This window comes from Antechinus flavipes, chromosome 3, assembly GCF_016432865.1.
Source record: "Antechinus flavipes isolate AdamAnt ecotype Samford, QLD, Australia chromosome 3, AdamAnt_v2, whole genome shotgun sequence".
Lineage (NCBI taxonomy): Eukaryota > Metazoa > Chordata > Mammalia > Dasyuromorphia > Dasyuridae > Antechinus > Antechinus flavipes.
This window is the reverse complement of record NC_067400.1, coordinates 119,997,451-120,024,652: the sequence shown is the minus strand read 5'-3', so window position 1 is coordinate 120,024,652 and position 27,202 is coordinate 119,997,451. Positions and strand designations below refer to the sequence as shown.

General features: G+C 32.0%; 1 protein-coding gene across 3 annotated transcripts in view; it reads left to right on the top strand.

Moving 5' to 3' along the window:
- The window catches only part of TBC1D4 (TBC1 domain family member 4), an 80,167-nt gene that overhangs the window by 34,346 nt on the left and 18,619 nt on the right, over positions 1-27,202 (top strand). Inside the window, exons 10-15 of one of the 3 annotated variants that reach the window (XM_051983926.1) lie at positions 898-1,065; positions 15,356-15,516; positions 16,594-16,803; positions 20,485-20,643; positions 23,065-23,223; positions 24,886-25,130. In XM_051983926.1, the coding sequence (XP_051839886.1) occupies positions 898-1,065; positions 15,356-15,516; positions 16,594-16,803; positions 20,485-20,643; positions 23,065-23,223; positions 24,886-25,130 (1,102 nt within the window). Of the gene's footprint in view, positions 1-897; positions 1,066-15,355; positions 15,517-16,593; positions 16,804-18,957; positions 19,233-20,484; positions 20,644-23,064; positions 23,224-24,885; positions 25,131-27,202 lie in introns of those variants that run through there. The other 2 variants (XM_051983927.1, XM_051983928.1) reach the window with 2 other exon arrangements.

The following is a 27,202-nucleotide window of genomic DNA, read 5'->3' as shown; positions in this document are numbered from 1 at the left end:
TGACAGGAAGTATAGCAACCTGAAAAAGCTACTCTAAGAATTTGTAATGTATTATTTCAGAATTTATTTTATTATGTCAGTTTTATCATATGTGTTAAAATTATGTTTTGGGTTTCTACAATAACATACATACTTTTAATACTTTCTTCTCTTCTCACTATGTAACTGAAATAAAAATTTGTTTGCTAGAACTCATATCTTTTAAGTGGATCTTTAGTTACCAAACAAGCAGACAAAATTCCCTTCAGAATGTCAGTTAAAATAATTATCAACTTATATTTTTAAAAGTATGAGAATAAGGAAACATTTTGAGTTGAACTGTTTGTGGCAATGCAGTACAGTGTAGCAAATTTATTTTTTTCCAGTGCTGCATGGACTACATCTATTAAGTACCTTGGATGAACAAAACAAGATCAAAGAAAATAAAAATTGGTATTACAGTAAACTGAAATTTACATGCTGATTTCTAAAAGCAAAAAAAAAAAATGTTAGTCCTTTATTTTCAGAAAAGCTTACTATTTTATTTAAAATAATCAGGCCTTTGAAGTACTGACAATCTACTTTTTCTTGTGGAATTTATTTCCTGTGATTATTTCCCATGAAATTTCTTTTACATATGAAAACAAACAGTAATTTATCCTAAAATTTTTTAGAATGCATTAAAGACTAAGGCATGATATAAAAGATACGGCATCAGGAAGCATTGCATTAGATTATGAAGCAAGGGTATTATATATAGAGAATGTTAGCTTTCTCCTGTCAGGTCCAATTCCATACTTTCTTTTCTTAGGTAATTAATTGATATCAGGAGGATATTTAAAAGATTTTTTAAGTGAACAAAATTCTTAACTGTTGTACCATAAATTAAAACAAATTTGCTGTATTTTCTGTGCTTAGCGTTCTTCTATCAGGTCGACGCATTCACAAGGAGAGTAAATCTTCTTCTTCCAGTCTTCCAAGTCTTCATACTTCCTTCTCTGCCCCTTCCTTCTCTGCCCCCTCTTTCCTGAAAAGCTTTTACCAGAGTTCAGGTAGACTGTCCCCACAGTATGAAAATGAAATAAGGTGAGAGCAGTAGCCTCTGTTGGCAAAGAAAAATTTTTTCTAGAGTGCTTCTGGTATACTGATATGCTAATAAAAATTAATAAAATTTGGAGTGACATCTATATATACTGCTTTGTGCTAATTTCTAATTTGCTTTCCTAAATATTTTATTTGTTTCTGGGTTGAGTAGCCTAATGAGAATTTTGAAAGTAGAAAATTAACCAAAGTGAAGAATCATTATTTAAAATCGGTAGTTTTCATGCTTTTTTCTAGTGTGGACCCTATCTTAATTTTCTCCGCAGACCTCAGAATCTTAAACATGGGTGTGGTGGTAGATTGTTTGAGGCCTAGAGCTGATAATATTAAATAATAATTTTTTCTCATAAATTCCTGGACCTGCCTTTTGAAATTCCATAGTTCCTTAGAACAAAGTTTGAAAGCTACTGATAAATGACTGTGCCAAAGAAAGATGATTGATGCATGTTAGTCATTTTTTGAGTGGTTCAAGAAATTAATTATTTATCTGACCAATTTTTTATATGGATCTAATTTTTTGCATTTAAATGGATATGGGATTCCAGAACCCACAATTCTTAATAACAGTTGGGTGGATGGATAGGAGTGAAGGGGTAGGGGAGAGGTTTGATGGTGATTTTTCATTCTAAAAGAGGGAATTTTAAAAATTGTTTACTCATTGTGATGGTCAGTCACAATTTGTAGTATATGAGAAGAGTAAACAATGAAGTTCCATTTAAAAGCAATGTATATGATAATTTTACTTGCTAAACATTTTTAAATCTCCTATTAAGTTTCAGGTACTGTGCTAAATGGTAGGATACTTTTTAAAAAACAAAGGTTAAAAAAAGACTTCTTTCAAAGAATTTACAGTTTAATGGGAGAGAGAACATGCAAATTATTATGCACAGACAAGATATATACAATGTAAATGAAAGGTAGTTTCAGAAAATAGACAGTACCAGTGGGGAAAACAATGAAAGATCCTGTGAAGAAATTTTAGTTGGGGGTTTTGAAGAACCAGGAAATGAGAAGAGAAGAGAGAGCATTCCATGCATGAGGGACAGCCATTGAAAATGATTAGACTGGGGGGGATAAAGTGTATTGTTTTGGGAAGAGCAAGGGGGCTAGTGTTTCCTGTATTGAGGTGTACAAGGTGAGTGGTAAGATATAAGACAACTGGAAGAGTAGGAGGGGGCTAGGTTATGAAGGACGTGAATTCAAACAGAAGACTTGATTTTTGATCTTGGAGGAAATAGAATATCACTGCAGTTTTGAGTAGGGAAGTGACATAGTCAGGCCTATGCTTTAAAAGTATATCTGAGTACAATAGAGAAAGATTTAAGACAGGTAAACTGATCAGCAGTGTATTTCAATAGTCTGGGTATGTGGTGATGAGGGCCTGTAGTGTAGCAATAGCAATGTCAAGAGGAGAGAAGGGAGATGTACGTGAGAGATGTTACAAGGTAACAGATGAAATCAACAGGCCTTGGCAAAATTAGATATGGAAGGTGAGAGTGAAGAAATGAAGATGATACCTAGGTTTTGAGCCTGAGTAATTGGGAGAATGATTGCTCCTTGGATAGTAATAAGGAAGTTTTAACAAGAAGACTATTGGAAATGGGAAGAGAATAAGTTCAGTTTAAGATTTCTCTGAGATCTCTAGGTCAAGATATCCAGTAGATGGTTGGAAATTATACTAGAGGTCCAGAGAGAGAGTAGGGCAAAATAAGTATATTTAAGAACGTTCAACAAAGAGATGATAAATAAAACTATGGGAGCATATGTGATCACTAAATGAAATAGTTTGGAGAGAGAAGAGAAGAAGGCCCAAGACATTCTAGAAACATGCATTGGTAGCTATGATCTAAATTTTTTGTTTATACTTATAGCATAAATTACAGTGGTTTTTGAGAAATTCTGATTCATAGTGAATAAGGATCTTTTAGTACAGGAGTTGACAACTTTGAAAACTGCACTGTCATATTCTATTCTTCTAGTGTGTGGAGAATAAGAGGTAGTAATTCTTTTTTGATTTGGCTGTAAGAAGCTGTAGGGATTATAGTTTTGAGGATGGCAACTATTTTACATATATATTTACATATGTTTATAGTTTATCAGGAGAGAGGGAATAATAACCAACTTATATGACATTTACAATAGATCCAAGTGGCATTTTGGTCAGGTATGTTTCATGTCGCAACCATGTGTTAACCAAAAAATAAAGTATTTCATCAGCTCTGATATCTAGTTCCATTTTCAGAGATCTCCACACCAAGTGTCTACTTTTCAAATGTATTTTGTCCACACTGGATGGAAAAGATAATTTTCAACCTATGTAGTTTTGAATCTGAACTTGCTGTACACTAGGGACAGAATTTATTTCTAATGAGAGAGATTGGGGAAGGAATAGAGATAGTTAAATTAATGTGGTAAAAATATTTAAACAGAACAAGCCTTGTAAAGTATTCAGTGAATTTAGAGTTATCTTTTTTGTGTTCATAGGTATTAAATGGAAGCATTTAGGGCTTTATTTGCACAGTACCTTGTTCTCTCATCTACCCCTACTTCTAGTCATTGATTGAAAGACTTGCAATAAAGCCTATGAGACATCTAAGGACAGTATTGGATAAATCAGGTTTTTTTGTTTATTTTTTGGTGGGAAGAAAAGAGAAACAGCAGAGAGAATCCCATTTTGCAAAAATGTTATGCCTCCAAATAAGAAAGTCTGTTAAAAATATTGCAGATTAAATTTGGATGGGGGAATAGAGAAGATAAAAACAGTTATTTTACCTTTCAAAATTTGTTATTTTATATCATTTTAAAGTATGGGCATATTTATTTTTCTTTAGAATTAGATTCTGATATTCACATTTGCATATTCTCTCTAGACTGGTTTTGATGTGGGGAATATAGAATCCAGGGGTACACACTAAATTTCATTGGAAATTATAGTTCTATCTATTGACTTACTTCAAAGGCCATGTTTATAGTGGAGTACTCTAGTAGTTTTGGAATCATTTTTTGTGAAATTATTTTATTTTCCTATAGCTATGGTGTGTCTTAGTACCCCAAATCAAAGAGCTCTAAACCTTTCAGACCAAACAGTAGGAAGACTTTCTAAGATCTAGTGTGATGATCATATATACTGGACGTCTTGAAATTCCCAGTGCAGTTTTAAGTTTTTTGTTTTTTTTTGTTTTTGCTTTTTGCTGAGGCAATTGGTGTTAAGTGCCTTGCCCAGGGTCACATAGATAGTAAGTGTAAAGTGTCTGATATCAGATTTGAACTCAGGTCCTCTGACTTCAGGGCTGGTGCTTTATCTACTAAGCCACCTAACTGCCCCTGCAGTTTTAAGTTTTAATATGCTTTAAGACTGCTTTAAGACTTTTGGGACATCCTCTACTTAAAAGAACCTGCAGAAATCTGGGGTTGGACGATTTCTTAAGTTTGTATCCCAAACAACAGTTTGCTTCATCTTAATCTTTACCTTATTTTATTTTTCCTATGATATATGAGTGTAAGGATAAAGTGAAATTTTAATAAATGATTTTGATTTTAGTTGAAAGTAGTTTCCTAATATACTTCATGGGTTTCTGAGTATCTGTGACCAAGCAAGATACCCAAATACTAAGCAATAGGACAATAATGCATAGTGCTCTAGTAAAGAGTAAAGATGAATTTATGAATTTTTGTTGCTCACAATAAGTGTAATAATTGTAAGAAGTAATACTTTTTCAGAACTGTTATTTTGAATCTTGGGTATATAAATTATTGTATGTGCTGTATAGGAAGTAAAAAGTAAAGGAGAATAAATATCCTGTATCTCATTTCTAAAAATGAAACATGGTGGCATGATAATCAGTTTATCTAATGTATTTTATGTTAATTTGTTGTGATGCTTCTTAAAATTTTATCTAAAAGCTTCTAGAATAATGACTTGTAATAGTAACTTTGTAGTTATTACTATCAAAGTTCATGAATACAAAGTAAATGATAATTATTCATCTTCATTTTCATCATCTTCATCATCATCTTTACTACTCTCTCTTAGGAAAATGAAATATCCTAGTCAAGATGTTCTGAAATAATTTTCTCATATTCACTGATAAAAAATAGTGTAAGCTTTGATTTGGTACCATTATTGTTTGAATTATACCTACAAATCATCATAGGGTCTTGAAACAAAGCATTGTAATGCTTTACCATGATTTTAGACATAATATCTTTATTGTTGTGCTAATGCCCTTCCTTGTTTTTCTGTTGACTAGAATGAAGGACTCTGCTTCAGAATCAAGGTGATTGGAAGTTTTAAGTATGCTAATATATCATGAAAGAAGAAGGCTCATTGATCTTATTTAGTTCCTATTGTCATTTAATCCCCTTTCCTTACACATCTGGTTTTTATATTTAATATTTCTGTCTTTTTTATTTTTAAAACATTTATTGGATATCTATCTGTTGGATGCATGACATTGGTTTGGATACTGTGGGAGTTATATAATTAAGGGGATGTGTTCTCTGTTCTCAAGAAGTTTACTTTATGAGTTTTTTTTTTTTAGTAATCCTAATGAGAAGTCTGTTTCTACTCTTTTCCAAGTTGACCTATCCAGAAAAGTACTATGGCCTTCTTCCCAAGACTGGTAACATTAATAATAAAATCCTTCTTTTGTGGATCTTAATACTATAGTTAGCTGAAAAAACCCTCCCTATATAACATTTTTTTCATTAATTTTATGATGGTTATCAGATGAATAAAGTATTTCTGACTATTTCAGTACTCATCAGTGGATCAGGCTGGATCCTCTAAGGACTTTCAGATCCCTGTAAGCTAACTTCATAGAAAAGTAAGGCCAGGGGCAGCTAGATAGTACAATGGATAGAGCACCAGCCTTGAAGTCAGGAGGACCTGAGTTCAAATCTAGTCTCAGACACTTAACACTTCCTAGCTGTGTGACCCTGGGAGGACCTGAGTTCAAATCTAGTCTCAGACACTTAACACTTCCTAGCTGTGTGACCCTGGGCAGGTCACTTAACCCCAATTGCCTCAGCAAATTTAAAAAAAAAAAGAAAAGAAAAGTAAGGCCAGGTCTTGGATCTTGGTTTCTTATTCACTCTTAGAAAAGAGTTTGACTCTACATCTTTGATAACTCAGAAGAAAATATTTTCATTTCCTTTTGACCCTTACATATGTTTTGTAGATAAATGTCAGTAAGTTGTGATAGATTAACTATAGTTGAGAATTATTTGCTAGATTTCATGTAGATACAATGATCTTTGAAAACATAGTAAAATCAGTTTTTCAACTTCATTATTCTACTTCTTGACCTTTGTAAGAAGGTTGTGAATTTATCTATTTTACTTACTCAAACTGAAAAGTCTCTTTTTAGTCTGGGTTTTAAAAAAGGAAGTTCACTACTTTGGTTATTTGTGGTATTCATGTTTTTCATTGTTCATCAACTTAATATAACCTCTGTGCTTTCTATTAGTTTTTTCATACAGCAGGTCAAATCTACATTTATTTAGTCAGTAAAAGTTTTAGGATAGCAAAACTGCATGAAGATAAAAGTCCGTGTACATGAAGTATAATTTAATGAATTGCTTTATCATGTTTAGAGACTGTATCTTTTTTAGCATATTTATGAAACCTTTCAAAATATTTTGAAAGAGAAATATTTAATTTGCTCCTTTTGTAAACAGTTCTTTTCTTGTTCATCATATTTTGCAGATTTAATTTTGTCCTTTTATAATTTTTAAGTTGTTTTAGTTTCACACATAGCTTTCATTTAATCTTTTCTTAGTTATCAAAATTGTCACAATAAATGTTTCATTCTGATGGATATTCTTTAATATCCATTGAAATCCTTTTTTAGAAAAATGGCATATGAAGCTATTTTCAGAGAACAACACAAAAACATTTCAAGACAGGTTTAGCAGTATATACTATGAGAGCTTCTACCTTGTCTGCGTTGATTTGTGATAGTCTGAAGATTTTCTACTTTGTTATTGGTCCTCAAATCCAAAAAAGAGTTAATGTGATGTGTAGTAGTGCTAGTAATTTACAGAATTGGAGACATTGTAATCATTGATTCCCAGTGCATAGTCACTAAAACATCTTGACTTTAATGGGTGCATTATTATATTTTGTTTAGGATTTATCATGTTAATTTAGTAGCTCACATTGGGAAATTTTTGTGCTTTTTAACTCTATTGTATGTTCAAAGTTATTTTTGAACTTAATTGGTTTATATCCCACTCATAGCATGAAATTCCTCTTTTTTTTGTTGATTGCGTGTAGAGAGAAGGATTTTCCCCACCTTGTTTAATGAGAAGAGGAATCTGAGATTCTTTTTGTCCCTTCTAGAAGACTGTGAAAAAGAATTGCATTTGTGTCTTGTAGATAACTATTATATTATCATAATCCATTTTAATTAGGATTTCTCATGTTTTATTCTGTCGATTAGTTTTCCTCTCTCTGGTAGATAAACTGTTAGCATAGAATATTTTCCATAGATATTTTCACTGGATAAAATGTTTTATATTTTTGGAAACTAAAATAGAACACAGGGAGAAAAGTTGATGTGTGTGTGTGTGTGTGTGTGTGTGTGTGTGTGTGTGTGTGTGTGTGTGGGCATACAGTGAATATTAGTTGTTTTGGTTATTCAGCATTTCATATGGAACTTCTGACATATTAACACATACATGCTTACTTTTTAAAATATTATTGTTCCAGAAGGAAAGGAAACAAGATTGATAGTCTCTCAGTATTAAAAAAAAGGAATGGCAGAAAATAAAATAACTCAAAGAATTTACAATTTTTTTTTTAACTAGGCCTGTAGAAGGGCTATAGAAAAAAGACATCTTTTATTTGTAAATCTGTTAAGTATTCAAGATTTCTTAAATGAAGTGTAAAGCTGTACTAAAATCATGTTATCTTCTTGTTTTTTACAAGATATTTTGCATATCTAATTCCTAATATGGTTTGATGGAATTAAAGGAGAAATGAAAACCATTATCAGAGTTTGAAAAATATCCACTACTTTCCAACCTTACTTCTTAATGCCTTGGCATGAATAATTTTTATTTTAATCTATTCCTGGATGAGTGGAATGAAGGAATATTAAGAATAAACACAATTGGATCAAGAGTAATTCAGTAGTTTGATTCTTAGGATTGATGTTTTGTGCTCCTGGTTTTAGAAGCAAGGATGTCAGCTGAAGGACTGAATTTAAAGTAAAAAATGCTGCAGTTAAAAAAATGCTACAGTAAGTCACAAAAATTTACTAAATAATAAAATGGTAAAGAAACCATATTATCAGTCTTACTCTGTAATTGCACAGTCTTTAAATTTTCAATTGGAAAATAAAATAATATTTCAAAATATAATTTTAAATACTTAAAGTCATTGAATTCTTTTGCATATTCATCCTTTAATTAGAGTGTTTTAAATCATTTTATGTATTAGCTTCTGATCATAGGTTTAATTAGTTAATTAATAAATATCAAAACTTTTGTTTGTGCTCATCAGTGTAAAAGCTGTATTGAAAGTAGAAGAAATTTTTTAGTTCAGTGATTTCCTTTAAGCTACTTAATATTCAGAAATGAGCCATAATGAAATGTGGATAATAAAAATGTGTTTCATTTACCTATTTTATATTTTTCTGAAGATTTTGCTTTTTAAAATGTAATTTAAAGACATCAAGACAATACAGTTTAGTCTGTCATTTTATTAGTATTTCAAATACTGAAGAGAAAATTAGTGATCACATGGAAAGAACTTTGAAATATTATTAAATTACCAAAGTTTTATTGAAATTTTAAATTAATTTATCTTGATTTTTATTTGAGTTAAAGCTATATAGAAGTAGCTCAATAACTATTAGGAAGCCTATTCTTTCAATTGAACTATCCTAGCTTATTGGCCATAAAATGAATCCATCTCTACTATATTTCTTTTTTGTTACTTAATTATTTTTGTTGATTAATTATTAAGTTGTTACATAATTGAAACTTTTTTCTTTTTGATTGTTAAAGCACTTAGAAGATATCTTTGTTTAAAATATTTTAATTTAAGAAAGAAACCATCCAACAATCTTATAAATACACTAAGATACAGTATTTTACCCATTGTACTAATATCCCATTATAGGTCTTGCAGTCTTATTATCTTAAATGAAAGATTCATGCCCAAAGAGAGGTAGTAGTTGCTGAATAAAGTGTCCTATCTTTTCAGCCTTATAATACATCCTCCTCCTTATGCACTATAAAACTTATCCAAACTGAAATACCCAAATGTGCCTTGTACTTTTCCCCCTACATGCTTTTGTTTATTCTGCTACCTTGCTTAGAGAATTCCATATCCTTTTTTGCTTATTAAATTTCTATCCATCTTTTAAGGCCCAATTCAAATGCCATCTTCTCAATGAATCTCTCCCTAATTCATTCAGTTGATAATTACTTTCAAGTGCATTTATCCTCTATTATTATTTTTATTTTACTTATCTGTTTATGTGTTTTCTTCTAGTTAGTAAAATTCATGAAGATAGGAACTATGTGTTACTAAACTTCCTAGTAGTCAGTGCTTTGCATATAATAAAGCTTAATCAATAATTATTGAATTGAACAATAAACAAAAAACTTATAAATTCTTAAAAGTATTATCTTGATACATCACTACTCTCACATTCATTGAGAAGATAAGCAGGCCCCTTTAAAATTTGTTTTACTTGTTCATCTCAGGAAATATTTTTCATGACACTTTTGTTAAATGTATAGAGAATATAATATAGTAGTAGCAGTTTAGAGTGTTTAAATCCTATCACAGGCAGCCTAGTTAAGGGTAACTTTAGCAATCCCTAAAAGGAGAATATAGATACCAGTGCTCTCAAAAGAGGAAGTGAAGAATAACATATTTACATCAGTTATTTAAGAATATGTGATTACATCAGTGTGAGGCTTCTGTCCTATGACGCATATCACAACTCCTGGGCGTTTTGTGAATTCCTGTGGCAAAAAAAAACCAAAACAAAATAAAAAAACCCCATATTTTCCAATGAGCAATTAGGCTTATAGGCCTTTTACAATACATTTAAGGTTAGTCATTACCAACTTAAAGCTTTTTAGCTTCTTACAACTGGCATAATCTTTTTGACAATCCTATTTTACTTACATAGCATGAACCATCATTGAAGTAGAACTTAGATAAAGAAAAGAGCAACAATCATTCAGTTTATTTCAGCAGTTTACTTCAGCAAACATTTACAAGTAACTCCTATATGCTAGACAATGTGATAGGCGATAGGCAAAAAAAAAAAAACAAAGGAAAAAAAATGGTGATACTATGGATATATGTACCCAAAAAAGACCAGTTGTCCCCACCCTAGAGAATTTATTATTCTCTTGAGATATACAAATAAACATTTGGATAAATACAAGATAATTTTTTTTTTCTGAAGCAATTGGGGTTAAGTGACTTGCCCAGGGTTACACAGCTGGGAAGTGCTAAGTATCTGAGAACAGGTTTGAACTCAGGTCCTCCTGACTTCAGGGCTGGTGCTCTATCTACTGTGCTACCTAGCTGCCCCAATACAAGATAATTTAAAGAGGGAGATCATTAAAAACATGGAGCAACAACAGATACTTCCCTTCAGAGTCTGAACTGAGCCTTGGAATAAGGTTAAGATTGTAAGTGATAAGTGTGAGGAGGTTCATTCTGTGATGGGAGATCAGTCAGTTAACAAGTATTTGCTGTTTTATAGTAACAATGCTTGGTGCTAGAGAAAGTAAAAGCTGAAATGATTCCTGCTCTCAAGGAGATTACATTCTGAGTGGCCAGTTTGACTGGACTTTAGAGTATGCCAGGGGGAGAAATATGCAATATCAGTAAACTGGAGGCAAACTGTGAATAGCTCTCATGTTGACAGTCAGTCAAAAAGTTTTTATTAAGTGTTTATTCTGCCAGACATAGTTCTAGGTATTAGGGATGCAAGTAAAGACAAAGCCATTCCCTACTGTCAAGGAGCTTATATTCATGTGTGTGCGTGTGTGTGTGTGTGTGTGTGTGTGTACATGTACGTGTACAGGAGTATGTGTATACGTGTATTTACATATGTATCCGTGTGTCCACATATGTGTGTGAGAAAGAAATAGAGAGAATGAGACACACAGAGAAACAGAGAGATTCAGAGAGAAAGATCGAGAGAAACAGAGAGAGAGAGACAGCGAGGGAGGAAGAGAGAGAGAGAGAGCAAAAAAAACCAACTAGACACCTTCAAGATGTATATAATAGAGATGGAAAGTCATTTCAAAAGAGAGAAGACACTGGTGGCTTAGTAGAGCTGAGAGGGTCTCCTGAAAAAGTGAAATCTGAGCTGAGTCTTGAAGGAAGCCATGAAAAGTGAAGGCGAGGAGGGAGAGGAGCCAGTACAAAGGCATGGAGAAGGGATATGTAGGGGCCTGTGTAGGGAATAGTAATAGGTCAGTATAGTAGCAATATTGTTGAATATTTGGAATGGAGCAGAAGAAAGGTGGTAAGGAGCTCAGTCACGAAGAATTTTAAATACCTAAACTTTATATTTGATCTTAGATGTAATAAGAAACTAGGGAGTAGGGAGGTGACAGGGCTGGACCTACAGTTTAGGTGAATTGCTTTGCAGCTCTTGTAGTGAGACAAGACAGTGGTGACTGTGTGAATGGAGAGATCTTGTATAAGGGAAATATGAGAATATAAGATATCTTATCAAAGTACAAACACATTATCTAGCATCTCATGTGGAATGGATGTATGGAGTGAGTGACAGAGAGTAGTTGATGGCAATGAGACTTTGTAGTGTGTCCAAAAGAGGAGTCATTATTCCTCCCCCCTTAAATCCATCCCTCTTAAATTTCCTGATTATTTTTCAAGAACATCATCTACTTTATTCTCATTTCCACTCCCAGCACTTAGTTTCCCAACTTTCATGATAGCGCTTCACTCGTACCCCATATATCTATTCTGTTGCCAAATAAGCTATTTGTATTTTTGACAGGATCCCTCCAGTAAAACTACTTCTCTCTATTCACATAACTACTACCCTTAGCACATCTTGCTTAGACTACTGTTGTAGTCCTCTAATTGGTCTCTTTCCTCTCCAGTCTTTCCTCCTTATGCTGCTAGTGATTTTCCTTAGGTATAGATCTGACCGTGTAAAGTCCAGTGGCTCCATCATTTCTGGACTCAGATATAAACTCCTCTGTTTTGCATTTAGAGCACCTTATAACCAATCCCTTATCTTTCTAGTCTTTTGAACATTTTTCCTTCCGCCATGTGTGGTTCACCTATACTGTCCTACTTGGTTTTCCCTCACAAACTCTCCATCTCCTTTTTTCAATGCCTTTTCACTGACTTCCCTGTATGCTCTCCCTTCTACTTTGTCCCTTTAGAATCCATAATTTCCTTCATAACTCACTTAAAATTCCACTATTTGCAGGAGATATTTTTCTGTCCTCCTAGTTGCTAATGCTGTCGTCTCTAAGATTACCTTCTATCTATTTCACATACATATTGTATGTATCTATTTACATAGTGTTATATTCCCCATTAGAGTGTAAGCTACTTGAGGACCTTTTTTCCCCCCCAACATAGTGCCTGGAACTTTGTGAGTGCTTGATAAATATTTGTTGATTAATTAAGAAGGCCAATTTGACTAGACCATGATTTCTGAAGGGAAGTCATGATTAAGAAGACCTGATAGATAAGCTGGGGCTAGGTTTTGAAAGGTCTTAAATGCCAAAGAAGTTTCTCTTTGCTGTTAGAGATAATAGGAAACCAATGAAGTTTGAGCAAGGCAATGGCATGATCAGGAATAAATTGATGGGAAAGATTTGAGGCAAGAAAATAATTAGGAGGTTATTGTCACTACTCACATAAAGTTGTGGTGTGTGAATTAAGAAAAGAGAATGTTGCAACTGCTGATTGAATGTGTGATGAATGAGAATGAAGACTTGGGAATGATGCTGAAGTTGTGAACCTTTGTAACTGGAAGAGCTTTTCTCCTTTGACAATATTAGGAAAATTTGGAAAAGGAACGGATTTTGGGGAAAAGAGAATTAATTTTGTTTTGCACATATTTGAGCTAAAAAAGCTTATGGAAAAAATAGTTTGAAATATCCAATGAGTAGTTCTTTATAAGAGCTTACTAGAGAGACAAGAAATATCTATATTTGTATCTATATCTATCTAGCTATCTATTTTGAGTCTTCTGCTTAGAGATTATGGTGAAATTTATGTAAATTGATGAAATGGCTAGGAGAGAGTGTAGAGAGAAAAAAATAAACCAAGGGAGGCCTAGGATAGAGCCTTGGAGTACACCTATAGTTGCAGGGCATGATATGGATGATAGAGCCTGAGAAGTGACCAAATAGATAGAGAAACTAGTAGGCAGTGCTGTGATAACCCAGAGAAGATCTAGTAATCTGGAAGAGTATGGTTGGCAGCATCAAATGCTTTCATCCAGAGGTGAAAGACTGAGAAAAAACTAGTGAATTTGATAAAAGACCATTGATACTATTGAAGTGAACAATTTGAATTGAATGATTAGGTTTGATGTCAGATTTCACAGGGTTGAGAAGTGAGAGAATAGAGGAGGTAAAGGCAATAATTGTGAACAAATTTTCTAGCAGGTTGATTAATTAAGGGAATAGAAATAATGGATGATAATGTGCAGAATTGGTAGAATCTAGCTAGAGATTTTAAGAAGGGAGAAGACAGAAGCCTATTTTTTAGGCAGCAGGGAAGGATGTAGAGATTGGAGATTAAAGAGAGAAAGTTGAATAATTGTGAAGATATTTTCCTATAATAGTTCAGGCAATAGGTGATGTAAAACTGAGCCCAGTTGGTGACTGACTGAAAAGGAAGGTGGACAAGAGTTATTGTGAAGATAGAAATTGACATTATCAAGTTTTAGAAAGATTCTTCTTATAAGTATATTTTATCCACACTGTTCCTCTTATCCAGATGTTCCTATTATTCAGATGTCTGTCTAACCTGATCTTTGAAGTACTATTTCACTTCTTGTTTGTGTAAAACCTAAGGGTTATGTTTATCTCACAACTGATGCAATTAGTCCCAAAATAGTACTTCCAGGATTAATAACTAGCCAGCTTGCTTATATGTGGTTGATGCATACATAGTAAATGCTTGCTAACTTGTTGAATTCTTGAACTTCTAGTAGGTTTTCATAGTTGCCTAGGATGTAAAAGGAACTAATTCTGAGTGTCAGCGATTCTTTTCCTTTTGATGGATTTTTGACATGTGGTTTCAGTGACTATGGCATCTAAGCTTAAATAGTGGGGTTGGGTGCCATTAATTTCTGGCTTGATTATTATATTACTTTGATCCTGAAGAAATTATATCAAATAACTGTTCCTCAATTTCTCACTGAAATTGAAAAATTGAGGTATTTTTCTCATCATCTTCTTAGGCATATCGAGTAAGGCTTTTGGGGGAAAAAAGAAGCCTGAGCAAATTTTTTTTCTGTTCCCAGTAGTGGTTATTACATTATATTATTGTTGATTTTATTGTTGGGTCTCATGTATAACTTTATCAATCAAATACTCTGCTGGCTAGAGATAAAAACTGAGAATAGGGCAATCTTTCCACTCTTGTGGAATATATAAGGTTGATTAACACTTTTTAATATTGTTTGGTATAATTTAGCTTATCTTCTTTAACAAAAGACTAACAATTTGGAAATGTTGACAGTCATTGGCAAGAATGTTATGATCATTGTAATTCCCTTATACAAGATAGTGAGAGGATAGAGGGAGAAACTTATTCTGTAAACTTATCCTTGCTCTTCTCTGAATTGGCAAACTTAATTGACCCTAAAGGAATTTAGCTATTCACTTTTTATCATTAGCACATTGCTTTGCTAAATTACAGCAGTTCAAGTTCTAGAAGTTCACAGGGTCAGTATTCAATAGCCATTTCTAATTTTTTTTCCCCTAATCTTGAGTATTGAATAGAGGTTTATGTATTCTGTGAAATGAGTAGAAACAGAAATGAACCTTTTATTACTGAGCTTATTAGCACAGGTCTAGTTAATTCTCTTCATTTTTTGATCAGTTGTGCAGGGTCCTTGAGTAGAGGGAAGACAACCCCTGGTTATGCATTACTCCATTTTGCCTGTGGTTCATGTAATTCTGGATTTTTGTTTATCTGACATACAAACTGTGAATGAGTTGGGCTGCTAGTTTGTTTAAAGTCCTTAATGATCAATTTCAAGTACCTTTCTGCTTTGAATATTTGTTCCCACAGTGATGGGGAAGGAAGGAAAAGAACTTCATCTACTTGTAGCAGTGACTCCTTAAATATTGGAGGGATCCCTGTAACTCCTCGACGTGTCTCTTGGAGGCAGCGCATTTTCCTTCGAGTTGCTTCACCTATGAACAAATCTCCCTCAGCAATGCAGCATCAAGGTTTGTATATTAATGAGATTCTCCTCTGGGTATCATTCTTCAGGGAATAAAAGGAAATTTTTGATATAGAAAGAAGTTTATGGTATTTCTTTAAAATCTATTCTTGTTCTATATGGATAGGCAAATATAATATGAAATATAAAATATGGGAATTCTTTGTTATTTCAGGAACAAATAAAATATCTTCTATTTGGATTTTAAAAGCTTTCACAATCTGATTCCCTTCTTATCTGTCTAGGTTTTTTATATTTTGATTTAGTAATATTGGTCTTGCACACAGTGCTCTATCTCTCAGCTATTTGTGTCCCATGTCTAGAATGCTCTCCACTTATATATCCCTGCCTCTTGGCTTCCTTGACTTTCTTAAAGGCCCAGACCAAATCCCATTTTCTGCTGGGAGGTCTTTACCACTTCTAGTGATGGCTCTCTGAAATTACCTCTTTATATCTTGTAGTACATAATACATACACATCTTCTTAATTAGAATGTGAATTTCTTGAGATCAGGGACCATGTTTTTACCTTTGTATCCTTAACATTTAGTATAATACCTAGCAAATAATTAAGTGTATAATTTATGCTGGTTGGTGGACTGATTTGACATTAATTATTGACTTGCTTATCTCTATGTATGGAGTTAATAAAAAGATTTAATATTATATAATGTTTAAAAATATTAATTTCAGTCTTAAGGGATGATTTATTTCTAAACTACTTCAGTGTTATTTTTTGTGCATAAATAGATTTATCATAGAAGTGTTAAATTATCAGGAGAAAACTAATTTAGTTGGAAGCATCTATCTTTAAGGTATTGTGAAAAAAGACACTGTGCATAAAGAGGAAGTGGTATAATTATGTGTGCTTTTGTTTCATTATAAGAAGGAAGTATGGCAGGGGAATTCAGTCAGTTTACCTAAGTCATTGATTCAAATAACAGTCTGAAATGTTACCAGAGAAGTAAGTCAACTTTTCTGAAAACACCCACTTGTGGTACATGAGATTCCCAATAGTTGAAGAAAAAAATCTGTAATGCACTCTGTTAGTAAGAAGTACACATCATTATTTTTATTCATTGTAGATGGACTTGACAGAAACGAACTTCTTCCTTTGTCTCCACTTGCTCCGACCATGGAAGAGGATCCTCTTGTCTTATTCTTGCCTGATGAGGATGAACCAGAAAAAGTTGGTGGGAGAAGGAAATCTGAAGAACTACGAAGTCTGTGGAAAAAAGCTATCCACCAACAAATTTTGTTGCTTCGAATGGAAAAAGAAAATCAGAAACTGGAAGGTTAGCCACTCAGAGAAACAGAACCAGAGATGATAATGCTGTAATTTAAGGATTCATTTACACACTCACCTTGAACAGATTTGCTGCTTTTTTTCAGTGACATATTATTGTTGGATAGTGAGTATATAAGAAAGGTCTGGCTTAAGGTAACTTAAGGGTTTGATTTGTGTTTGAATTTGTTAAGAGGTCAGTTCTGAGTAAAAAATCAAAAGATAGAGTAAAAATAGTATTCATGTATTATTGAGTTTACCTCAACTTTTAATAATTTTAAGTGTGATGCAAAATATGTTTAATTTTTAATTTTTTTAAATTTTAAAATATGTTTAATTTTGAGGCAAACTTTACTATTTAAATATGATTCATCATTATCAGACTTATAATTATAATTAATTTCAAATATTTTAGTAGATTCCTTTTGGAGTATAATGTAAGAACATTAACTTCTTAGCATCTATTAGATTCCCCTCTTTATACTATTTGTGATAATTTGTTTAAGAAAAAGCAACATGAAAGCAATTTACCTTTGTAAATACTGTATATCTTTTCTTCTCCTCTTTTTCCATGATGGCTTTGACTGATAAAATGATTTAGGAGGTGTAATAGGTAAAATGCTGGGATCCTATCAGACTCTTTAGAGGTCTGGAGGGTCCTGGGCAAGCCTCCTGGGCTTCAGTTTCTTCCCCTGTAAAATGGGGATCATGTTAGCTTTTATATCCCAGCATTGAGAGAATCAGATGAGACAGCACAAGTAAAGTGCTTTATAAATCTCAAAGAAGAATATAAATGCTATTGTGATTCTTATTTGATTCTATGGACATGGGAGTACAAGCCTGCCTCCATATAATGATCCTCTTTCTTTTCTAAGAACCTTCTAAAATAGCTTCAATAATAATAATAACTCACTTTATATAGCAACTTGTTTCACAAAGTCTTTACAGAGTATTCTACAATCCTGGGGTATAAATATTAGCGTTTTTGTTACCTAGATTTTGTAGATGAAGAAATTGCTATTATGAAAACCATTGTAATCTGCAGAGATTTAAGATAATTTTAAACTGTTTTAAAAATACATATAACATAAATATGTTTTAAAACTGTGAAGTTTAATATCTACTTTAAGTCATAGTTCTTGAATATACTTTGGTTTAACATAAACCTGTGAAAAGTCAAGAAAAATTGATAGAACTCTTTTGAAGTAATTAGTCATGAAATTGTATCCCATTAACAATAGGTGAGGTGATTTCCTCAGGAACAGTGTGATGTAGTGTGGCCAGACTCAACTCCTTTAATTGGGTGACTACAGGAAAGTCACTTAATTTTCCTGCACCTTAATTTCCTTCGATTAGGGATAATAATGCTTTAGCATGTATTTCACATTAGCTTCAAATGATTTAAAATATATAAAGGACTTCAGAATGCTATGTAAATGCCAATTTTGTTATTATTTATTATTAACAATTCTAAATTCAGATAGTAATATCTTTTTCATTATGGAATCAGAAAGCAATACCTTCACTTTATAGGCAAGAAGAAATTAAGGTTTTGGAGGAGGGGTGAATTACAACATCACAGAAACCAGGGGCAGAGCCCAAATTTCTTAACACTTAAATCTAGCACTTTTCTCATTATTCTATTTGTTTACTAACTAGAGCCATTATTACATGAAAAATGTATTTATTATTCCATATAATACAGATTCTTATTAGGTTGTTAGTACTCTATACCTGAGAGGACAGTAGGGTTGATGGCATTCTAGTTGAATATATAAGAAAGTATGTAAGCCAATGAAAGTGCCACCTCCTAATTTATTCTTATCTGGTAAAGATAATCCAGAGAAAATGAGAGGGAGAAAAACAAATCAAAACATAAGAACTATGGATTTAGTGGAGAAAATTTTTAAAAATTTCTTTTATAATAATAGCTTTTTATTTATCAATATATAAGCAAAGAAAGTTTTCAGTATTTATCTTTGAAAAACCTTGTATTCCAAATTTTTCTCCTTCCTTCTCTACCTACCCCTTTCTCTAGACAGCAAGTAATCCAGTATATGTTAAACAAGTACAATTCTTCTAAACATATTTTTCAGTGGAGAAAATATAAACAAATTCTGTTTGAAGGTTTTCCCTGATAAAAACTTAACTTGAGATATATTATTTACTGGAATTGTTTTAAAAAGGTGCTCTTTACCTTAAAAAAAAAAAAGTATCTAGAATTAACCTAGAAAATAAGAATTAACCAAAGTGAGAGTCAGTCTATGTTTGAAAGCCATCTAGTGGTAACTATTGACAGACAAGCTTTTTTCAGTGTTATCAATATAATTATTGTTTCCTATTTTAAACATGCTGGCATGAAAATAACAGTCTGTCCTATTGTTGTTTTTTTGTGCTGTCGAGGACTCTTATTTTTGATAGAGATTTGTTTTGCAGAAGGTAAGGTTATTTAAGTAATATGTGCTTGAGTGAATCCAGATTTTTCTGAATTGTTCCTTTCCCTCATTTTTTTTCCAGCTGACTTTAATAAATAAAACCAAGAATTAGCTTAAAGTGTTTTCAGTTTACTTTTTAAAAATCAAGCAGTTATTCAGGAAAGAAGTAGAAATTTACACATTGCTTAATTTTTTAAAAATGGGAAAATTTTTATTTTGAATTAGATATTTGTATTTCATAGGAATGTTAGAGCTAGCAAGTACTCCAGAGACTATTAAACATATATCCCTTATTTTATAGATGGGGTAACTGAGACTGGGAGACTAAGTGATTTGTCCAAGACACAAAGTTTAGTGTCAGAAGTGTATTTGAACCTCAAGACTTTTGATTCTAAAGCCAATCCTCTCTCTCTCCCTGTCCAGTGCTACTCAGTCAGGGGAAATGAGGCTGAACAAGGGAGGTTGAAACTTTGTAAAAACTAGAATAGTCTAAAATTCATTTCAATTTTAGGGTTCCCCCCCTTTAAAATCTCAGTAAAAGCATCCTCTCACTATATATATACATATATATATATATATATATATGTTCTCTGAAAAGTGGAAACAAATTCGATATTTGGGTATTTTTCACTATTGGTATTGATGTTGCAGTAGAATAGAAAGCTAACCCTTCTAAAAGTAGTTAAGGCCCATTAGTAGTTGTTGAATATGTCAGATTATATATATTTCTCATATTCTTGTTAATATTTGTAATTTAGAGAAGAAATAGTGGAGTAGATGGGGATATTTTTTAATATGTCATATAAATTATGTAGATTTTTGAAGCTTTTAGGAATGCCAGATATATATATTATGGCTTGTCACTTTGATTCAGGGATTGGAATATTCTATATAATAATAATAATAATAATAGTAATTTGCCTTTATTTGTGCCAATAGCCATGTTGTTTATATGATAAAAAATAAAATATGCTTAGGAAATTCTTAACAATTTTTTGGTATAAGATATTTACAACACAAGGGCCTGTTGGTGTGTGTGTATCTATATATATATCTATATCTATCTATCTCTATATATATATACATATTATTTATATATGTATAATTTTTTCATTTCTTTTTAAATAACTTTTCTGTTGAGAAGTTTTCAGTGGCCAATGTTTTGATGGCATTTGTGATTATTTTAGTGTAATTTCAAAATTTCAGAATGGAATCATCAACTGGATCTTACAACTTTTCTCTTTGTTTCCTTTTAGCAAGCCGAGATGAACTCCAGTCCAGAAAAGTTAAATTAGATTATGATGAAGTTGGTATATGCCAAAAGGACACCTTATTAACATGGGATAAGAAGTTATTAAACTATAGGACTAAAATCAGATGTGATCTGGAAGATATTCATATTACTCTCAAAGAAGGTATTGAGGACTAAGGAGTATCACACTTTGTTCTTGATATTTGTCCTGCTTTCTTTTGTCTTGTCTTTGACCAGTTCTGCAGTTGCTAAGAGCACAATGGGAGTAAAGTTAAAGTGACATTTGACATTTGCATAAGTCCGTCATCTTTGGTATGGACTTCCCTATCACTCCCAGCTAACAGTTCCCAAGAAGGTGGTTTTGGGCACAAGAGAAAGAGGGTAGTCTCTCCATCACTTGAAGATTATAAAAACAACTCAGAATACAAGTTGTACTTATGATGGATGGTAGGATATCCTACAAAAACAAAAGAAAATTCATTATTATCATTTGATCATAATAATTATAGATGGATGTGTATATGTACATACATACACACATATCTGTCTATCTATTTATCTATCTATCTATCTATCTGTATCACCCTACTTAAGGAGATTGTGGTGAGAGTGTATATGTATGTTAATATTCCTTAGTTACATAACACATAGAATCTTAGCAATTAGAATCTTACAATTGGAAGAGGCCTCAGAGTTGACAGAACAGTTGACAAATCAACCTATCCTTAATTGTATGATTCTTTTTTTGTCTTTGAGATATGAAAAATTTTTCTATAAATCAAATTATTTTCAGAACTTTTGAAAAATTTATTATAAAATTTTGAACCTAAACTACAGAATTTGTAGTAAATAAATTCTGTTCAATTATTCTTCAAAATTTAGCCCTTTTCCTTCATGAAGTTTTTCTGATTCTACCCCCTCTTCCCTCCTCAACTTAATATTTCCATTCAGTCTTCGAAACACTTTGTGTTGAAAAAAAAAGTACTTACCCTGTAATATTATGTAATTTATTTATTCCCCTATTAGATTGTAAACTTCAAGACAAAAAGATTTATAGCATCTCATTTGTGGCTATACTTTTGTAGCCTCTTGAAAATGATTAATAAATAAATGAATGGTTGTCTATTAATTTAATGCTTTAAATTATTCCTAAAACATTAAAAAGATCCTGAAAGTATTTTAGAATTCTATGAAAATTGGTGCTTTTGTGTATTGGCTACATTAATGATACTTTTCAAGTTTTAATGAAAACAACAAATAAACTTTTTCTTTGATGATCTGAAAATCTTAGGAAGAATTAGTAGAATAAACTTTTAAGGAAAAATTAAGTTGAAAAAGATAGGAGGTGAGATTTAGATTTGAAATACATCATTTTAAAATAACTTTCAAAATTACTTTAGAAAAATTTATTCAAAAACAATTTTGAGGTATGGGATGCATAATTAAAAACAAATTCAGGTGTCAAGATTTCATTTAACATTTAATTTTAATTTAATCCTACTCTGGATAGGACATTTATTATCCTGGCACCACACCCAACTGCGAATAAAGTAACTTCTTATATTGATTTAAATAGAAATGAGTTCAGGAACCAATTACAAATTTATTATTCTTTCTTTACATAAATATTGGAAGCAGTCATGTTAACTACATTGTTTCTTTGGTGACCCAAAATAAATTAAATCCAGCAAACATTACATGCCCACTGTATATAGTACATTGTGCTAGACACTTGCTGTAGTTCAGTAGTTTTAGTTGTGTCTCTGTGTGACCCTTTGAGTAGTTTTTTTGACAAATATATTGAATTGTTTTGCCATATAAAACATACAAATTAGATCTAGTCCCTGCCCAGAAAAAAGTCAGTGATTGTTTTTTTTAGTCATTATCTTAATAAAAATTTTTCATAAGCAGAATAGCTCCTAAAATATTAACCATTGGTTCTCCTTGTCCCCTCATGACTGAATGCCATTATTTTGAGCTGACCAAAGAATATGAGTTAATTTTTTCTCCCTAGTTGTACTTTCACTGTATGTGACTTAGTTCACTTCTTATTTTCTCACTTTTTTTTCCTTCGAGTAGGTGAATATTCTATATGATATAGAGGTGTTGTGTGGGTTACCTTCATACTGTCGACTTTAAATTGATGTGTAATGCAGTCATAAAACAACAGAGCCAGAAGAAACTTTAATATTTATGTATTTTTCGTATATATATCTATATGTATATATATCTATATATATATATATATATATCTATCTATCTATATCTATATATATATATGAAGATTTATTTAAAAATTTCAAACTAACCTAAAGATGAAAATAATGTCTTTGCATTATAAATTTAGGATTTCTTTGTAGGATTAAAGTGATTGTCTTGGAATGTTTTCTGTTCAAAAGATAAAGGCAGCTACAAGATTAAACTTGCTTAAATTGCCTTTGTCATTATTTAATTCATTACTTAATCTTACTGGGTGGCATGGCCTAATATTGCTACTGTCAGCATTGCATACAGTACTACTAATGCAATTTTGCAAATTAATTCATGAGTTTAAACTCTTGTTGGTTTTTCTCTTTGTTCTTAGGGGTGCCTAAAAGTCGCCGTGGAGAAATTTGGCAGTTTTTGGCTTTACAATATCGTCTGAGGCACCGATTGCCAAGTAAACAGCAACCTCCTGACATTTCCTATAAAGAGCTTTTGAAGCAGCTCACAGCACAGCAACATGCTATCCTTGTAGATTTAGGTATGGTTGCCATATTGATAAATCACTTACTAATGTACATATCCAGGCCTTTTGTTGAAATTATTAATGGCCTTTTCTGTTTGAGAGAAAAGATATGCATAAATCCTTTTGTATTCTGCTTTTTTTTTTGGTTTTTAGACAGTTATCTGACAAAATTTTTTGAAGATAATTATATTTGTCTAATTTAGTTCTTATTTCTCTTTCTTCTCCATTGCATTGAGTTAGCAGAACAGAAGATTTCTTTGAGAATCCTATGTGGTAGGCATTCTGCAGTTATTTGTTGAATGAATCTAGGAAACAATGAACAGATCTAGAAAGAATGGTGGGAAGGACTGTAAATTAGATTGAGAGGGATTTTGGAGGATAAATATCCTGGGTAGTGAATTTCATGCCTACTTGAGTGAAAAGTGATGAGAGCAAATTTGGGAAAATTGAGAAATAATGACAAAGGAAGTAATCTTTGAAGACCAGAGGTTAGTGAGAAAAGGATATGTAGAGGTGTATATTTGATTTAAAAAAATTGTTAATTTTATTTTTTAGCTGAAGAAGTAACAATGTAGTAGAGATTGTACTCTATTTATATTTCAACCATCTGTGTTCCTTTAGCTTTTTTACATTATTTTTTCACTTCTTTCTATTGTTTACAGTATAGATTAACTATCATTACCAATTCCTGGAAAAACTATGTTTTGTACATATGTGGGAAAGAAAGAAAAAATGTTTTTTAGATTGGCATCTCTGCAATTTTTGATAGAGAGTAATTGTTCAGTAAAGCCATAAAATCTGGGAAGTTAACATAAGACCTTTTCTTTTGAATGAAGAAATGTCCTGCCAACACTGTTACACTTTTGGTGGTGGAGATGCATTTGTTACAGTACTTAGTTGTTACTCTTTGGAAATTTCTGACTACATTGCTCCCTGGCTAAAGTTTCTTCACCGTAATTTCATGCTCCACAGTGAATTTTTGGAGAGAAATCTCTTTAAATTTTTACTATTTTTCTTTTTCATTTTCTCCTTTCCTATCTTTCTTTAAAAAAAAAAAAGCATTATAGAATTGGGACAGTTATTCAAGCACAAGTTCTATGATCCTAAAGAGGAAATTTTAAGGGCTTCCCAAAATAAAAGCATTGAGCCTAGAGGAAATTCTGGAGAGAAAAGATTTCCTAAATGTGAAGTGTATGTATGACTGACTGCATTTCCCCTTCAAATTAGATGATGATAACATTGTTTAAGAATGTTCTTTTAAGTTAAAACATGAACTGTGCCAGAATTATTTGACTTAATAACAAATATAAATCCTTGAATTTCTTTATGTCAAGACTTCACTTTAACATCAGTGCATTTTTTTTTTTTTTGCCCAAAAGTAATCTGCTCTTCTGTAGAAGAAAGTTGTTTTAATATCTTTGCTGAGATGAATTGGGTGGGTGGGGGGCAATAAGTTTGTGTAGTGAATAGAATATTAAACATGAAACAGAACGATCTGGATTAGCTAGATGTTGGATAAATGTGTTTTCCTTTTACATCTACACATAAACTAGTATATGTATGTGTGTATATATGTATACATGTGTATGTGTGTATATATATACACATATACACATGTATTTTTATATATTTGCTTATTTATTTGTTTGCTTCTTTATTTTTCTCTTACTCTGACAGGAAGAACCTTTCCCACTCATCCTTACTTTTCTGTACAGCTAGGATCTGGGCAGCTATCCCTCTTTAACCTTTTGAAAGCCTATTCTTTGCTGGATAAAGAAGTGGGTTACTGCCAGGGGATAAGTTTTGTGGCTGGAGTACTGCTTCTGCATATGAGTGAGGAGCAAGCTTTTGAAATGCTCAAGTTTCTCATGTATGACCTTGGCTTCCGAAAACAATACAGACCAGACATGATGTCACTACAGGTGAGTCAGTCCTTTGTAATAACCAAAATAGGGTCTTGATATTATATATTTTGGTAATAATTCCATGCAGGTTAATCTTGGAGTGAAAATAAGTATTGAAATATAGGTAAATGCATTATTCCTATTGTTTTACTAGATTTTCTTAGGATTTGGGGATGTACCAAGTCTTTAGGAATAATTATAGATAACATTTTATTTTTATACTATACCTTTTAAACAAAGATATTGAAGTAATTAAGCATTTAGACACTATGCCTACCAAAAAATTAATTTAAACTTTGTCTTTAAAAACAAGTACTAAATGACTTCTAATGTCCTTTCATATTCTAAATCTATGATAATACAAGTACAAGTTATATAGAGAAAAACTGTCTTTAGAAAATTCTTACTTTCTTCCATCTTAATATTTTGGTAGGATTACAAATCATTTCTTAAGTTTTTTTCTTTCTCTTTGTTATTGAAATTGCAATTTAACAGATTCATAGATCTTTTTTTGAACTTAACATGAAAGCTTCATTAAAAACTACAACAAGGCAAAACAAAAAAATAAAATGGTTCTCAGATTTTTCTTCTGAGGTAGGGAATTTATTTTCTTTTATTTAGTCTTTGAAAATGTGGGATAAAATTAGAGATGTTCCTTTTAATTTTTTCCTTGTTTGTTTCTTGAAGAATGTGACTGGGGTAATGAGTGGTAAGTTAGAATTTTTTCCTTAGAAAAGTGACATGAAGAGACAATTTCCAGAATTTTTATATATTCTCTGACTTTGGGTAAGAATTCAGTCCCTTGGAACGTCAAAAGAATTGTTATATCGTCAATGTGGATTTTCCCTTTACTAATTATGGAAAGAATCTAACCTTGATCACTTTGTCAGACAGTGTTTAGGTAAACTTGTAGTGATGAGCCTTTTTAGAACTAATTAACCCCTCCTTACCTCATCTCTGAGCCTATATTTGGAGGCACTAAACCTTGATAGGCTTTGCCTCTGTATATATAAAATATACATGTATATATACACACACACATGTATACACACATACACACATACACACATACACACACACACACACACACACACACACACATACACACACACACATATATATTTTAGGTGGCATAGTGGATAGAACACCAGCCCTGAAGTCGGAGGACCTGAGTTCAAATCTGGTCTCAGACACTTAACACTTCCTAGTCATGTGACTTGGAGCAAGTCACTTAACCCCAATTGCCTCAGCAAAATAAATAAATATTAAGTATATATATATATATATATATATATATATATATATATATATATAAACACATAATATATATTATATATATTTTTCTTTTTCTCCCCAGTTCATGTTAAAATACTTATAATATTATTTTAAAATTTTCAGTTCCAAATTCTGTACCTTTCCCTTCCCTGATATGTAAGAAATATGATATAGATTATACATGAGAACGTATGGCCATTTTCAAGACCTAAGAGTAGAAATGCATTAAGTAGATGGAGATAGCTGTAGATAGAATATCATATTGTTGTCAAAATGCCTGTAGAAAATTTCTTCAAATGTTGCCTTACATTAAGTTCATATAGCTTTGCCCCAGGCAGGTCAACTGAATTGAATAGTTCTGAAGATAACATCTATATATATAGGGGCTACTTAATATTTGGTACTTGAAGAAAGGTGGAAGATTATACCTAGAGAGACAGAAATCACTTCCATTGTCACTTCTAAAGGGTTTTTTTTTTTAATGTGACAAATAGATTTCCCTCTAGATACAGAAATTAAAATCTTTTATATAGGGGGTATTTCTTCCAAAAAGACTCAGCAACCTTAAAAGGGTGTTCCCTCTATAGTTAAAGATAGATAATACGAATTTTATTTAGAAATAAATCACCTAGTTGTCTATGTTAAATGTGTGTGTGTGTGCGTGTGCGTGTGTATGTGTGTGTGTGTGTGTGTGTGTGTGTGCATGCATGACTCAAAATTTGATGGGTAATCACCAAGAATTGGTTCCATTTTACCCGAATAGGTGAAAATATAACTGAACTTCAAAAGTCTTGAATAATAAGTGAGACTTGACA